Below are 18,222 nucleotides of genomic sequence, written 5' to 3'. Positions count from 1 at the left end.
CTCGATCCACACTTACGCACACTCTCGTACCCTCAGGTCAGCAGACCAACTCCAGCTCGCCGTCCCAAAGACTAAACACAACTTTCATGGGGCCATTTGAGATTGGACGAGCGGAGTTTGTACCTGTTTTGTTCCCCATGAGCTCTGTTGCATCTCAAACGCAGTCAAACACGATCGTAAATCAGATTTGTTTATTTAGTTTTGCATGTGAAACAAAGGAGCTCATTCTTCACATACCATTTACAAATTTCCCATTGATTCTGCAGAAATCCATGATTGAGTTTTTCTGTACCGTTTTTAAATCACTCCTAAAAACGCACCTTTCTTCCCTGACTTTTAACATGTAGAGATGTACATTTCTTGTTGAGTATCTTATTGTTTTCTATGTTTTTTAGTAGTTCTATTGTGTTTGTATTGTGTATTGTGTTGTACTGCAATTGTCCTGGTCTATTCTGTGTTTGTGTGCAGCACTTTGGCCAGCTGGAAAGTTTTTAAAGTGCTTTATAAATAAATTGGTATAGTATGACTCTATGTGTAATGTTAAATGCCTTAAAAGTTTCTGAATAATGATTTGCTGCAGATTTATTATGAATAAGCACAATTCTCCCCAGAGTAAGCGCTGGGACTACAGGCCTGTGCAAGAATCACATTTAACGAATCGTGATCAAAATGTTCACGATGAGTGAGGGGGTTCTGCAGACATGCCCTGGTGGTAAAAGCATTACCTGGTAAATCAAGAATGATATCTGTCTGTATTTTTATACACATTGTTCCCCATAGGTTTCATAAATCAGATTTGTTTTTCCACTGACGCATGTGAGCTCATTCGTCACATATCATTTACAAATTTTCCATTGACTCTGCAGAAACCTGTGATGTTTTTTCTGTACCCTGTGATATTTTTGTCCTTTTTCTGATAGATATAGACCATGCATGTCCCTGATTGGCTAATCCACCTGTCAATCATGCCCATCTGAAAACGGAGAGATTCACCTAGACTCACTCAGGTGCAGTGGTGTAGTGGGGATTTTTAAAGTGGGGGTACACGATTAGTGACGTCATGGTCCCCCCTCGAACTACACTTTCAGGATATAAAGGTGCCAGACCAGAAAGAAATCTATAATATTTATGTTTTTTTTTTTTACTTAAAATGATGCCAGAATCATGTTATTAACATAACGCCATTCATAGGCTACAACACATGAACCAGGACTGAACCAGGACTGAACCAGGACTGAACCAGGACTAAAACTGGACTAAACTGGAATTGAACCAGGACTAAATCAGGACTGAACCAGGACTAAACCAGAACTAAAACAAAACTAAACCAGGACTAAACCAGGACTACAGGACTAAACCAGGTCTAAACGAGGACTACAGGACTAAACCAGGTCTAAACCAGAACTAAACCAGAACTGAACCAGGACTAAACCAGGACTAAACCAGGTCTAAACTAGGACGAAACCAGGACTAATCTTGGACTTGAGAGCGAGAGAGAGAACCCCAAGCCCGTGAAGCAGGGTGTCTGCAAAGCGTGAACAGGCGACGGCTGCACTTAGCTCCATGGGGGGCAGAGCCCTGTGGTGGTCCTTTCACCTGCAGTCACCCGACGGTCTACGTGAGCGCACCTCTGGGCCCATCCCAACACTCCCAACAATCCTGTTTTAGTCCTGGTTCAGTGCTGGTTCAGTCCTGTTTTAAGTCCTCCTGGTTCAACATTTCTCCTCCTCCTGGTTTGACATTTATAAGTTGTAGCTGTTTTATATTTGCTATTTTTTTATACTTCACATTGGGAGAAGTGGGTGGACAGCGTACCCCTGCATACCACGCCCACTACTCTCAATCCCAAGAAAAGCATGTTTGTATTTTGTTTGTATTTTATTTTAATTGGCACTGAATCAGAAAGCATTCATTTGTTATTATAAAGGTCAGTCAATATATTTTTGTGGTATGTTTTTTGTGTATATTTGTATTATTATATTTTGGACGGTACAGTTGGTTCTATGGCACAGAGTGGAGCCTATACAGAGCACTAAAGCATGACAACACACCTGCTAAGCCTCTTATCGCACTTTAATTTCACCTACACTAAACAGATGTGTATGTGTGTTCCAACTCCACTGACGATGAAGACCGCGATAAAAGAACGAAGAGAGTGCAGATTAAAACGCACGCGCGAGAGAAAGAGAGGGAGAAGGAAAGAGAGATACGGAGAGAAGGAACAAAAGAAAACGATAAGATACGAAGAGGAAATCCAGAGACGGAGGTGGGCTGAGGAAGTGAGAGATGCTACAGGAGATATAAGCCCAAACAGCCCAGAGCAAAGCAAAGAGGAGACAAGATGGAAGATGAAAATATGAATTATGCATTTTCAAAATTACCATAATCATGTACAAGGATGACAACAGTTGTATGGGGGCTGGTGATGTAACAGTCATACAAAACACTAACGTAACACTGTTTAAAGGTGCACTGTGTAACACTTCTGGCACAGGGTCAACCATTTGATTTATTACGCAGTGTGGCATTAAACCTTTATTAAACTGAATTCTTCATGGAGTCCAAGTTACACAACAAAACTCTGGAGAAACAAGCCAGCTCTCAGTAAGAATGCATGTTTTTCAATAAATCTGAGGAATTAAAATGCCAGTAACTTAACAAATATAAGAAACACAGAATAATTACATCATCATGGAGACAAGAAACTTTTCTGATGATTCCTAATCGGAAATGTTACATCATGCACACATTAATTTATGCAGCAATTAATTTAAAGGCATTCAGACTCACACAAACTGGGACTACACCCTGATCTAAACCAGGACTAAACCAAGTCTAGTTCAGGACTAAAACTGGACCAAACCAATGTGAAGCCAGTACATTCATTGTTATCAAACTGAAGCTGTAATCTAGGCTGTAAATTGGCCTGTCATGATGAAGTACAATATATTGCTGAAGTAAATATTGATGATAAATGATAATATTGATGCTACTGACACAAAAAATATTCTAAATCTACAATATCAATATGTATGGATGTCACAAGATTGTGCACACAAGCTGAGATTTTTCCCCCATGTTTTTATGTTTGCATCGACAAAAAAAAAGGAGTTAAGTACTGATGAGTTACATTTTCTGAGAAACTGTAGTCCCAAAATGAACTGCTACAATGACAGAAAAAATATTAAATAAAGTAAATCAAAAATGGTGAGGCCAAAACTGGGAACTGGGCTGCACAATTTATTTATTATAGTCAGGATTCCTTCCTGTTTTTTTTTGTTTTTTTCCCTTGTGCTTTCTTCCCCTCCCTGCTGTGTCTTGTGTGTCTGGAGCTGAGCGGAGAATCTGGCACCACCCTCGCCAATCAACCTACACCTCTGCAGTATTAAAGACCGGTTCAAGCACCCACACCTCACCAGATCAACAGTTTATCCTCCGTTGTACTACTATTGGCTCCAGTTCTGTATCCTGCCCGTTTTCCTAGTTACTTAGTTTGTTTTTTATGTTCTCCTCACACCCGTTTTTTGGATTCACCTGCACTGGACTTTCTCCCCACTAGGGATGGGCATGATTAGTCGATGAATCGATAATTGATCATTAAGAATTTCATCGATTACATTAATTTTAATCGACAAACCGAATGTAGGTTGCTGTGCGTAGCGTGACCAAACAGGGGTCCGTACATGTAGCTCTCTGCACTCAGAAGGAGCGAGCAGACACAAACAGTCGGTCAGTCTGTAACGTACCGAACGATGACTTGTACAAGAAATTCCACGCTTTCCGTTGCGTTCGGGACAAGTGTGAGGCCATGTGCACAAAGCAGCACATATGTTTCGGTGTCCAGTGGGAAAAAGCTTTGCCAGGTGAGAGTAACGCAATGTCGATGACGAGTCCCCACCTCCCACCCCCCGTACGGTGTCCTGGTTTTGACAAACGCAAATATGGTCACACTAACCTTTTGTTGGTGTGTTGTGACTTTTTGTTGTGTTATCGCATTTGTATTTGTTGCGGCGTTTGCGTTTGTTGTGACCCCTCTCGGCTTCCGTAGTATTCCACTGAGTCATGTCTTTTAATCCGACAGAAGTTTACCGCATCAGCGACACAAGAGCTGTAGTTTTGATCTTCGCTTAGTTTATGCAAATTAGCGATGCGGTTTTAAGTTTCATTTCTGTGAGAGTTGCGCAAAACTAAATTAAACACATTATAATGTCAAACGGGCTGATGTGGCTCTAAAGTGGTTACGGTTTATATGTCGTAAAGTTGAATTTATTTATGCAGATTAGTAGTGCAGATACTAATAATAATAATGATCGTTAATTCTTCCGACGATCGATTAAGAAAATTTCATCAAATGCCCATCCATACTCCCCAGCCTCCGACCCAGCTCCCAGGAACCTGCACATTTTTGTAATTAATATATCCTGTTATTTGAGAGAGGGGAGAGAGGAAGAACCCTAAGTCTGTGGAGCAGGGTGTCCACAAAGCGCGATCGGGGGATGGCTGCGCTTAGCCCCGTGGGGACCAATGTTTAGTCCTGGTTCAGTCATGGTTCAGTTCTCCTGGTTCAGTCCTGGTTCAGTCCTGGTTCAGTCCTGGTCCCTTCATGTGCCAGGTCACTATAGGCGAGTTTCATTGTTGACAAAAGCGCGCGTTGCATGCTGGGAATTATTTTGGTCGGCGGCAAGAAATACTAATTCAACATGACGGACGGAGCGAGAAAGCACGTAAAGGGTATTGATCCCGGTTATTTATCCACTCAAACGGCAGAGGACCAAAGACGATTTGACCAGAAATTGGTCATAAGCATCGATGGAGCCAAATCACCCTTTTCAACCCCGACAAAAAGTGGACCAAACCAAATTTCTGGTCAGAATCACCAACTACCTGGACAAATATTCACTTTGGCGATATCCACAATTACTTTGTGGAAACTCCTGGGACATTCACAACAGAAAAGATGAAAGTCTCCAAGAGTCTCGATGTGTTGTTGAACTTGTTGGAGTCCACGGTTTGCTAGGATCTTCTACATTTGCTCTGCGAATGTTTGAAAGGCGTTTAATTCGCCGTTAGTGGTTCTTTTCACTCAGAATACGAAAAAGACATTTTCCTTCTTCCGTGCTTCTATTTGTGAATCCAATAATGCAGCCGGAATTTACCATTATCGGGGATAAATACGCGAGGTTATGCACTGTGTTTGACCGCTATCGTGTTTCTTGCCTCCAACTAAAATATTTCCCAGAATGCAACGCGGGCTTTTAATAACAATGACGTCAGCTGAAGCTCGCCTATAGGACAGTACTGCAGATATCATGAGCCTATGCAGGTTGATTTTCATCATGCCAGTAGCTCCTGTTTGACATTTAAGTTGTAGCTATTTTATATTTGTTATTTTTTTTATATCTCACATCGGGAAAAGTGCGTGGACGGCGTACCCCCGCGTACCACGCCCACTATACCCATGAATATTACCTTCAACATCACGCACCTCTAGTTTAGCCCATGACGAACTGCTCAGCTCCGAATCATGACCCTTGACCCTCACCGTGTTTGGCCATATATTAGCAACAAAACAGCCGCTTTAAAACTCGAGGGAGACGTTCCTTTGTGCCATTAGTGACCGGAAAGTTTTACAGCTTTGAGACCCTTTGGGTATTGAGCAGGGGCAGGGACGCGACCCCTGACCCCGCAGACACCCGCTGCTACCCTACTGTTACAACTCCCCGTAGGACGGACGCATTTCGAGCCCCTCGCCGGAGCCCATAAAGCACTGCGGAGAGGAGAAGGGGGCAGGTGGAGCTTGTAAATGCATGTGGCGGTGTATATCACATGTCATGAATGCAGATGAGGTTATGATTAAACACTCAACCTTTATGTGGCGTGACTCGGCTGACGGGAGGTGGGAGACTGGTTAACAGCGGGCAAATTAAAAATGACTGCCCCATAACGTCCTCTATTTATCATACAGGACAAAAATAGTGGTTTCTTAGCACGGTAACATGGAGAAAAAAGAACGATGAATCGCAATTGAATCGAAAACTCAAGTTGGAGGTGATTATCGAATAGTAAAGACGGAGTTTATTTGAGTAACAACACAAAAAAATAACCAGTTGTGATGTATGAACCTGATAAGTCTGAAGTTTTGATCTCTACAAACGGAAATTCGGAAATGCAAACATTTGCTGGATCAGATATTGGCTCCCGAATATTGGTTCAGTCTGCTTGGACATTTAAACTGATGTTTGATGAAGGTTGATTGATTTTTATTTTATTTCTGAAGATTATATTTGTGATGAGCAAAGGAAAATAATTGCCTTTATGTATCATTTATTTATTTACTTATAAGGTTTTCTGGCTGGAGTCTGACTATAAATTTTAGTAATAATAGTTTTAATTTTGTTTTGTATAACTTTGTCTGTAGCTACGTGAGAGATAAATAAAATCTCCATAACATATAGATCAGTTTTGTCTTATTTTATTTTAGTTCAAAGGAAATAAAAGTTGTTTTTGGCTTAAAGCAAGAGTATTATAGCTGGATCGGTGCATCTCTAAAACGTTTAATGGATAATAATTTTATCTTTATAGAGTTTTTTTAGTCAAATATTAGTGCTCCTGGACATGTTAAACTCTATATGTTACTGCTTTGCCTGGAATATTACACAGCATGGCATTATTGAACTTTTCTAGCATATTATTTTTGCCCAATAGTTGCCTCTCCACAGATCTGACCTGTATTTGGACAACTTGTCTACATAGAGAGGTTACCGCTCTGCATAGAATGTTCCACAGTATGGCATTAAACTTATCTGTCTTTCATGCAACCATAGTAGCCGCTCCACAGATCTGACCTGTATTTGGCTTTGCGATGTTGCTGGCCACATAGAGAGGTTACTGCTTTGCCTGGAATTTTCCACAGTACGGCATTAAATTTATCTATTTATCATGTAACCATAGTTGCCTCTCCACAGATCTGACCTTTATTTGCCAACTTGTGTATCTTGAGAGGTTACTGCTTTGTCTGGAATGTTCCACAGTATGGCATTATTAAACTTATTTAGCATATAATTTTTGCTTAATAGCCGCCTCTCCACAGATCTGACCTGTCTTTGGCTTGACTACAAAGAGAAGTTACTGCTTTGTCTGGAATTTTCCACAATATGGCATTAAATTTACTATCTGTCATCTAACCATAGTTGCCTCTCCACAGATCTGACCTGTATCTGGCTTGGCGACGTTGCCGGCCACATAGAGAGGTTGCTGCTTTGCCTGAAATGTTCCACAGTATGGCATTAAAATTACCTATTATGTAGCCTCTCTTCAGACCTGATCTGTATCTGCTTGGCGCCATCGCTGAACTGTCTCCATGGCGATAGAAACATTTCCTGAGAAACATTTCAGGCAAAGCAATAACAGCCCTGAGACCTGCAGGTGTTACGCAGTGCACCTGTAATAAAATAAATTACAAAACTAATCGCAGTGCTCCTGAAATCACATTATATACTGTATTTTCCCCGTGTTTTCAGTCTCATATGTGAAATAACGCTTTGGGCTTAACTTATACAATTATGGAAGCGAGATTTCCGTCCTTGATGCAGTCTCTTTTGTTTAACTACAGAACACAATTATGTAACAAAAAAAATTCAATTTGCGCGAGCTTAACTACACTGTTTAATGTGGCTTGGTCCCAAAGGGAGTCTCCACAGCGGCACATCGAACACAGAGAAACATCTGGGACCAGATTCGGGACTTAAACTTGTGGACCTTGCAGTTAAATTTCCTCCTGGGTGAATAATACAGGCCTTCATTGTGTGTCTGTCTTATCTCTGTGTCCGTCTGTGTCCAAATTAAACACAAGTCTGATAAGGCCATCTGCTCGGCCCGCTCCCTCTGTCAAAGATTTCTACTACTCAAGTGAAAATGGTACTGTCTCTGCTTCCAGTGAATGACAAAAAACCCAGTTAAATCAGTATTATTACTCAGCAGCGAGCATAGATTAGAAACAGGGGTGTAAGATAAATCGAAAAATGCATAATATCACAGTTGTTGTTTTGAAGATATGCTAAATTAGAATATTGCGTATATCATCTATAAATGGAACGAAAAAATATTACCTCAAAAACAGACAAAAAAAATCATTCATTCATACTTGACCATTATTTTGGTCAATTTTGAAATCACGATTATTCAAATGATTATTTTTAGTTACACGATGAAATCAAGATTCAGCTCAATATTTGAGAAAAATCTGAAATCTGGATTCAGCAATTCTCTCTCTCTCAAAAAAAACCACAAACACTTTGTTATTGATAATTTACGCAAATCGAATCGAAAATTAAATATAGGCTACAAATATGAACCTTAGAGCAGTTTTGCGATGTATAAAACGAATAAAATTTTGATTGCAATTTTGATTTGTGTGTCAAACAATCTCCAAACTCATATAATCAAGTTGAAATGATTTAAAGCTTAGCAAAGTTTATTTTGGGATATTTTTTGTAAAAATAATTATATTTATTTTATATTTTAAATATAGAGAACAGCTGGATATATTTAGTTTATTTTGGACACATTTATGTTTTTGTATGATTTATTTCATGTTCAAAGTATAAGATACATATTTATAGCCTACATTTATTTTCAATTTGAAAGTTTTGCATAAATTATCAATAACAAATAGGGGTGTAATGATATCCAAGTCTCATGATATAAACGTATAAACCTGACGGTACAATATTTACTGCGATATCGTGGGGAAGCTCATCATGTAACAATATCCAAATCTCATGGTACAATATTTTCACGATGTACATCTCACGGTACAATATTTATTTTGATATTTTGTGGACTATAACAAAACTGTGAATATGCCACTTTTTCCTCTTAAAATGCCTTGACAAGACTTAATCCAAAGAACTGAGACTTAAAAGTGCTTAAAACTGTTATATTCATGTAGTCTACACTGAAATGGAGCAAAGGATCATGGTCTATGTAGTTCCCTCTGTCTTTTTTTTACCTATTACCAATTTCACGATTTTGAAGTGTTTTTTTTTTTTTTTTTTTTGAGAAAGAAATGCTGAATAAATGCATCGCATAACAAAAAAATAATCGTCTGAATAATCTCAATTTCAATACTGACCGCAATAATCTTGATAATGCTTTTTTTCTATAATCAAGCAGCCCTTGACCGAGACAATACCATGCAGTTTTTAGCACATTATTGATATATTGTTGAAATATTATCGGAATCTCTTCATAGAGATTATGCAAAAATAAATATCCAGTTATTCCTTATTGTCAATATTGACCATAAAACGTGATCTGCTTGTATCCATGATAGTTGTGCTCAGTATGGGTGACGAATGGTCTGTAATGTGTTTCTATTAAATATTTCACTTTATGGTACAGTTGGGAGATACGAATAAATTGATAATACTGCGAGGCTTTTGGAGAGGAGCCAAAAGAAAATGTAACGTCAATAATAAAGAGGATTAACAATGATATGAAGTGATGTATCTGTACTTTTGTTTCAAATTTCACAGTTCATTCACTTTTTATGTGATATGTGAACCTCAGCCAAGACTTTTACAGCAGATTTCTGAAGGATAGCTAGAATATTATCTTCAAAATGGACACCCAAAAATCCGAGAAGTCATTTTTTGTGAATACTGTCCACCTCAACGTCATGGATTTACAGGAAAACAAAACCCTTTGGACAATAGTGTAACAAGGGAGTATAATAATAGTTGGTACAGATAAGTGATTAATGATTTAGCAGTTTTCTTCAAATGTTGAGATAAGATTTGTAATAAAATCAAGATTCAGTTCAATATTTGAGAAAAATCTGAAATCTGGACTGAATCTAAACTAATACACAAATCAAATGCATTTCAGAAAATGTTTGAAGAGGTTTAAACTACAAAATTGCCAATTTTATCAGTTCTAATACCGATTTTCTTAATTTCCTTTAAATAAAATAAGACAAAACTGCTGAGCTGAGTCGAAAGGCAAAGCTCTTGATTTGCCAGTCAGTCTTTGCTCCTCCCGTCACCTATGGTCATGAGCTCTGTGTAATGACCGAAAGGACAAAATCATGGATACAAGACGTCAAAATAAGTTTCCTCTGCAGGGTGGTTGGGCGCTCCCTTAGAGACAGGGTGAGGAGCTCAGTCACACAGGAGGAGCTCAGAGTAGAGCTGCTGCTCCTCCACATAGAGAGGAGCCAGTTGAAGTGGCTCAGGCATCTGTTGCGGATGTTTCCTGGGCGTTTCCCTCGAGAAGTGTTTCGGGCATGTCCCACCGGGAGGAAGCCCCGGGGAAGACTGGAGGGACTATGTCTCTGGGCTGGCCTGGTAAAGCCTTGGGGTTGCCTCAGAGGAGCTGGAGGAAGTGTCTGGGGTGAAGGAAGTTTGGGAGTCCCTGCTTAGACTGATGCCCCCGCAACCCGGCCCCTGATGAGCGGAAGAAAATGGATGGATGGACAAAACTGTTCTACATGTGTTATATAACTGTTATTTATCTCTAAAAACTACAGAATTGCTTTGGATAAATACAATTTCAAACATTCTGAGGCTTTCTGGGCCGACCATTGAATAGTCTTATTACATCAATTTATGTCCAATGTCCAACCAGAATATCGGCTAAACTTTTATTTGGAAGACGATATCTAATCTAGCCATTTTTTTTTTTTTTTTTTTTTTCAGTGTAAGACCAATATCTGATTCCAGGATTGGACCGGCGCTTCCTTAGTTGTAAACATTCAGCTCACGATTTCATTTTGATTGCAATTAATCTTTGAACTCAAGACAAAATCACCAAATCATTTCACATTCACGACCCTTTTGTAAACTCAGACACGGTAAATGAATCTATTGCGATGAAACGTCACAGCCGGAGACACGCACCGGTCAATCAAGTATTCACATGCACCGAAGAGTACCCCTCGTCTGTGTAGGGTCCACGGAGGGCCCCAGATCTGCCTCTATGAAAATGAGTTTGTGAGAAACTAATCATGTAGCTTAACAAGTGAAGTGAAGGGGAGAGGGGGGAGGGGAGGGTGGGGGGGCGCGGGGATGGGGGTGTGAAAACGGTCAAAAGGGTCAACTAATCAAGAGGAAGGGAAATGAGACGGAGAGATCAGACAGAGGAGGGGGAGAGAGAGAGAGAGAAGGAGAGAGCGAAGAGAGGAGGAAGAGGAGAAGGAGGGGGATTTAAAAGAGGGGTGACCGTAAATGACTGTGAAATGAGAATCTGAGGAGCGCGGCACAGTGGAAAAATGGAGAGTAACACAACAGGACGGGGGAGCGCGGGGATGACAGACGGATGGCACACAAACAATTACAGGGAGGGGGTGTTATGCATAGTTGTCTTTTACGAGATTTCGACATCACAATGTTATTCCATCACGCTTTTTTCTTAAAGGGGCACGCTGTACATTTTCACGTTTCTCAGTTTCCATGGGGATGTTCCACACTATGGCTTTAAATCGGGCGACAGTAGCTCAGTTGGCAGAGAGTTTGTCCACTGATCTGAAGGTTGGCGGTTTGAATCCTGATCTCGACATAAACATTATTGATTGAGCGGTCAGATCCATTGACCCACAGGTTGGTGGTGAGATTTCAGCTCCCACAGATGAATGCTGTCGTGGTGTCCTTGGGCAAGACACTTAACTCACCAAATCACCCCCAGTGTCTGCGTACATTGGTGTGTGAATGGGTGAGTGCTTCCTTGTTGTAAAGCGCTTGAAGTGCCTTGAAGGCGGGAAAGCGTTACATAAAATGTGACCATTAAAATGATTATGATTATTGTTATGGTTATGATTATGCTTTACAGCCAAAAGAAACTTTGAGTGGGATCACCTGTCCGTAGAGCTGACCTGTAACTTAACCTGGTGGCATCCGCTGCTCATCTCGAAGAAGACAGAGAAGTTTAATAATGCCATGCGCTGGAACATTTGAGACAAAGGAAAGATACCAGCGACACCGCCACGATAATTATTCTAGCGACTTATTAGGAATGTAGCAGTAACCAAAATATCGTGATACTGTATCGTCAAAAGTCTCTCAATAATATCGTGGGCCAAGTTTCTTTGCTTAAATTCATTGTTATGATGCAGCAGTAGCTAAAACAACAGAGAGAACTACATCGACCATGATCCTTTGCTCCATTCAGTGCAAACAACATGAAGAAAGAGCAGTTCTAACCACTTTTAAATCTTAGCTCTTTGAATTTGAAAGAAGAAAAAGTAGTATATTCACAATTTTTTTTAGCCTCCATAAACTATCTCAATAAATATCGTACCGTGAGATGTACATTGTGAAAATATTGTACCGTGAGATTTGGATATCATTACTTTCCTACAACTTATCCTTCAATATATGACACATGGAATAACAATTTGTGGGAGTCAATATTAATCATGGTGACTTCTTCTGTACTTAAATTTGTACAATTTTTGTTATTTTTCTGTATTATGACACCATTTGAATTATGAACTTCTATGGCTCATTAAAGCTACAAACTTAAACTGTTGCGTTTGGTCATTTATTTATTTCAGTGCATATTTTTAAACAATAGGGGTGTAACGATATCCAAGTCTCACGATACGATATCATCACGGTATGAACCTCACGGTACGATATTTATTGCGATATTTTGTGGAGGTTAACTGAATTAAATATGCTACTTTTTCCTCTTAAAATGCCTTGACAAGACTTAATCCAAAGAACTAAGACTTAAAACTGTTTAGAACTGTTATTTCTTCACTGAAATGGAGCAAAGTATCATGGTCTATGTAGTTCCCTCTGTCTTTTTTTTACCTATTGCTGCACCATAACTCTTAATTTAAATAAAGAAACTTGTAATTTGATATTTTGTAATGGTCCATGATATTATTGTGAGAACTTTGACGATACGATATCATGATATTTTGGTTATTGTTACATCTCTAGGCAAGGCAAGGCAAGGCAAGTTTATTTGTATAGCACAATTCGTACACAAAGTAATTCAAAGTGCTTTACAGAATAAGAAATACATTAAAATCATAATAAAAACAAATCAAAACATAAATAATCATGAAGATTAAAATTAAAAAAGAGAGACATATCTCTATTAAACGATATTGTACATTGGAATACTTCTGCTTTATGCTTTATGGTTTGGTTGCAATATTATCGTCTAAATTTTCTTTGCACTTCAAAATTTGTTATCGTCAAACTGCCTGAGATATTTTTGCAATCCTTGAGAAAATTGGTCAAATGTGCATCGGTATGTCTTTGTTACAACAGAAGAATTTTTAATGTTGCTTTTACTCAGTATTTATTCAAACATACATCTTCCAAACTACAATAAATAGCCCAGTTTTGCTTGCGTCCGTTGTCCGAGCCCTGAACCGTTCCAATTAGTCCAGTGATGATTGCAATGTGGCCTGGCTTTAAGTAGAAAACTCTCAAAGTCCAGAAAACCATGAGCGGAAACAGTAATGCTCGTCATTAAGGCTTTAAGCTCATTGAGAACCCAGCACACGATAGCCACACCCGCCCTTCGCCACGGCAACAGCATCCTCTGGGGAGCCTGAGTCCTGATTGTGGCGAGCTGCCTCTTTAGTGAATCTGTATAACCGCTAATGAGTATTCTCCCTGCAAATGTTTCCTCTGCTGTGTCCAGAATATTTATCACACGTAATCTGGAAGTAAGGCACAAGTATTGACTGCTAAAGCTTTCGAATCATTTTCCCTTCAACAAAACAAGTCTATTACCGAAGACACGGACACAAAGAGGAAGGTAGGGCCCAGCGGAGGTTATTATAGCGATGATTAAAAGGACAAAGAGCGGAGTAAGTGAAGATGAGCGACCGCAGAACACAGTGAAGGTGCATTGTACTAAAGGTCAGGCTGTTTAGTAGGCTCTAATTGGATTTATGTCATTGTGCTCTGTTTTATAAGTGCGCGCATGTGTCTACGTCAGTGCGAAGGATCAGGGCATGCATACCACTGCCTTATATTTTCCTCAAAGATCCCGTAGATTAAAATAAAAGCATGCTTTCTGTTTTCATTTCGGTTGCATTTATTGCGAGACAAAACTGCGAGCCTCCTCCTGCTTTGCTTGTTTCCATGGAAATTAGAGATCGACCGATGTTTTGTTTTTGTTTTGTTTTCCGATGCCAATACTGATTGTTTAGAATACAGAGCAAGTGATGGCCGATAAGCTCTCCACAAAGCCTGTTCTTTCTTTTCTTTTCTTTTCTTTTTTTTACCACAAACCTATAAGAGAGCTGTATAGTCATGTTTTGTGCCGTTATCTCTTTGTATTAAAGTGTTAATATACAGATAAGTGTGTATTTCTTAGGCATGAAATTGATGAAAACAAAATATTGGCATTTAAGGTCGATAAAAAGTACAAATATTGACTAAAACCAGTCTATTTTTAATAAAAATGTCTCTTTTTCTTTGGCTATAATCTTACACAGGTTATAATCTTCTTTTGTTTTGTTTTTTTTACAACCTAAAGAGAGCTGTGTAGTCATGTTTTGTGCCGTTATCTTTTTGTATTAAAGTATTAATATACAGATTTGAGTGTATTTTTTAGGCAGAAGATTGACCTAAACAAAATATCTGCATGTGCTGAAGATTTAAGGCCAATAAAAAGTACAAATATCGACCAGTATCGGTCTATCTTTAATGGAAATGTCTCTTTTTCTTTGGCTATAATCTTCCACAGGCTATAATCTTCTTTTGTTTGTTTTTTTTTACACCCTATAAGAGAGCTATATAGTTATGCTTTGTGCCGTTATCTCTTTGTATTAAATTGTTAATATATAGATTTGTGTGTATTTTTTAGGCATGAAATTGACGAACACAAAATATTGGCATGTGCTGAAGATTTAACATCGATAAAAAGTACAAATATCAACCAAAACCAGTCTAACTTTAATAGAAATGTCTCTTTTTCTTTGGCTATAATCTTCCACAGGCTATAATCTTCTTTTGTTTTGTTTTTTTACAACAACCTATAAGAGAGCTGTATAGTCATGCTTTGTGCCATTATCTCTTCGTATTAAAGTGTTAATCTACAGATTTGTGTGTGTTTTTTAGGCAAAATATTGACCAAAACAAAATATTGGCATGTGCTGAAGATTTAAGGTCGATAAAAAGTACAAATATTGACCAAAACCAGTCTATCTTTAATGGAAATGTCTCTTTTTCTTTGACTATAATGGCATAAAAACATATTTATTTCAATGGGGAATGCTCCAAAGTATGGTTTTAACTGTCTGTTTCCATGGAAGCAGAAAATTACGTACTGTATCTACAAGCAAAAGGTTGTATTTCCTTGTTAGAAAACTGTAGTGGTGAGCAAAATTATAAAATGTACAAACAGTAACTGCTCAAAACTGCCAGTGTCAATGTCAACGAGAAATAAAGAAAGTAAAAAAGCAGATTATAATATTCTGAATTTGAGATATTAATTATTGAAAGTGTATCACTGTTGTAACCCGATGACATGTACAATAAAAGCAGTTTCCATAATCCGGTACGTTTAATATGAACCGACACAGAGTGGTTTTCATTCTTTTGGGACCGAGTTAAAATTGGCCCAAAATATTCAGTGACTGCAGCAGAAACCAGGTCAGCGAGAACATGAAAGAGAAGGGACAGAGAGGCCAGAGGAGACACAGAGCTCCACAGCCCCATGCAAAAAAGAGCAGCGCCCAAAACGAGACGAGACTGGAGACGAGACTGGAGACGAGACTGGAGACGAGGGACAGCCACATTAATTACACAGGGCTACAGGGGGAGAAGAGACGGAGGGGACAGACAGCCGAGGGAGGGACAGACAGTGTTGGGAAATAGGGCTACTGCATGTCTAATTGCAATTTTTCTGACAAGCATTGCGATTACGATTTTACAATTTAAGTGTCCTCGGAAGAATTGACAAAACGATAGAAAAGAAGACCAAACAAATAATACAAGAATCACATTTCAGAACATGTTTGTACAGATTTTATGCTGAATAAGTGGATATTTTGTTTTCTTAAGAGGAAATTATGGTCCTTCAACAATTGTAGCCTTTGTGATTTGCTGAAAATCAACAGCATCAGCAATAAGATTTTGATTTTGATTTGGGAGATTTAGCTACAGAAAACTGAATACTTGCATTAAAATGTATTTTGTGATGTACTTTGTCACATCGTCCAATCAGAGTACTGTATTCTGAATACTTAGAACACTTTTATGTTGAGTTGCTTTATGTTATAGTGTAAAATCATGACATAGGAGTAAAACTGTATACTAGATTTATGATTTACGTGATTCGTGCGTCTGTTATGCTTTCATTTATCACCGAGTAAAGAAGGAAAGATCACACACACTCACACACTCAGCACAAGAGCTATGTTATCTATATTTCACACTTGTTCTGTGCAGTTTGAAGCCTAAATTACACGAGGTTCTGAGATGTGTTCTTTTTAAATGTACTAAGCTACATTCTGAATACCACAGTTACACAATATTAGTGCAATGAATGTGCAAATTTACATTTATTTAGTTTCTTCTCAACACCTCAGATAGAAGAGGGACAGACAGGTGAGGGAGAAACAGGTGCAGGACAGACAGGTGTGGACAGACAGGTGCAGGGTGGACAGGTGTGAACAAACAGGTGTGGGCAGACAAGTAATGTTGTTGATTGTGTCCCTGTGTGTCCTATTGGAGAGATTGTTTGTCCTCACACAGACACCCACGGGTGCTGTCACTGTGTTACTAATGGGAGGTAGGCAACCAATGGTAGAAACAACCAGCGAGCCAAGGCCACTTATTTGTGAGTGGAGCGGAGAAACAGCAGAGGCTCGTGAGTTTAGGGGGAGGGGCTTTAAAAACAGATTTGTCTAAGTCTTGTGGGTGCAGATGAGTGTGTGGTGTGGGACTCACCCCGGGTAGTGTCTTCTGCTCGTGAAGAGCACTCTGAGCTTTGAGCGCAGACTCTCTCGCACAGTATGTGAGAAATGCACATCCTGGAACACGCAGGCACGAGGAGGGAAGAGTCATTAAATAAATATTTTACTGATGGATCACTTCATATTCATCTTCATCTTACAGCACACAAAAGAATTCAGTCAGTAAGGTCATAATATCTTAGATTTGTAAAACATTTCTACTGGTCACATGTTGAGTGCCCTGAGAGTATTTCATGCACAGTTACTTGTGTGGAAACAACAGGATCAGTCACTACAGAAGAGGAGCAGTCCACAGCACGGCACGGCACAGCACCACACACGTGTGCGCACGGCTAACAGGGCTAACAGGGCTATAACAGGGCCAACTGTGTACCTGTGCTAGCACCACTAAAGCATGCCTCACGATCACTCCAAACACAGCGCCTCAGTCCCTATGGGCTGTACCTGAGCCGCTGACAGAGGGGAGGGGTGGGGACTGCTGGGGCCAGATCAGGGGGGCCAGGCCTGTTTACTACACCTGTCACCAGCACTAAGACAAGATTAGCAGCAGGTTAGCGTCGCTGTTACATCTCAAAGAAGCTCAGAGTTTTAGTGAAGGAGAGAAGATTTGACAATTAGAGAAACATGTCCTCACAGTGGTTAGTGGAGCCGGAGTGAAACACAGTTCAGACACACACAGACACACGGATCTCCTGCTCATGTCCCTCTCACCACCTCAGAGGGACTTATGGGGCGCAGGGGTCGCTGCAAACAAACTACTCTTACCCCGTCCCCCGCGCTTATGGGGCCATTACACTGATTGGAGCACAGCCTAATCTGGTCCGTATCACAGCACCCGCAGTGAGCCCCCAGGTGGGACACGAAGAGATACGAGGAGTCCCATGGTTGTTACAAGACTATTGTTAGAATCTAAACGTTTAACATTTTGGCGAACACCTTTTGGGTCTATGTTATTTATTTATTTATTTATTTATGTCAGCATTTTATTCTCGTTCAGTCGTGCATTTTTGATTGGCAGAGGCAGGGCTGTTGTGGCCATTTTCTGATTGTGTGAAAAACAGATAGAAAAGCGCGCTGTGACAGTTTCCATGGTGACGCGTTATACTCATGTGCGTAAGCGTCAAAGTGGGCTCAGATGTCTAGACCTCGGTATTTTTCAAGTGTTAATTGTGAATGCAGGGACTAAATCAGGACTAAACCAAGACTAAATCAGGTCTAAAGCTGAACTAACAAACTATAAGACTATATCATTTCGAAAGGACTAAACATGAATCAGG

General features: G+C 39.6%; 1 protein-coding gene across 1 annotated transcript in view; it reads right to left on the bottom strand.

Annotated features, from left to right (window-relative positions):
- The window catches only part of celf3b (cugbp, Elav-like family member 3b), a 68,475-nt gene that overhangs the window by 49,607 nt on the left and 646 nt on the right, over positions 1-18,222 (bottom strand). The window contains exon 2 of the mRNA XM_055163485.1: positions 16,920-17,002. Within this exon, the coding sequence (XP_055019460.1) occupies positions 16,920-17,002 (83 nt within the window). The remainder of the gene's footprint in view (positions 1-16,919; positions 17,003-18,222) is intronic.

The sequence above is a fragment of the Boleophthalmus pectinirostris genome, unplaced genomic scaffold (genome assembly GCF_026225935.1).
Source record: "Boleophthalmus pectinirostris isolate CB_2022bp ecotype Guang Dong unplaced genomic scaffold, ASM2622593v1 HiC_scaffold_6, whole genome shotgun sequence".
In the NCBI taxonomy this organism is placed as follows: Eukaryota; Metazoa; Chordata; class Actinopteri; order Gobiiformes; family Gobiidae; genus Boleophthalmus; species Boleophthalmus pectinirostris.
Note: the sequence above shows the minus strand (reverse complement) of the source record. Positions and strands in the feature narration are given on the sequence as shown.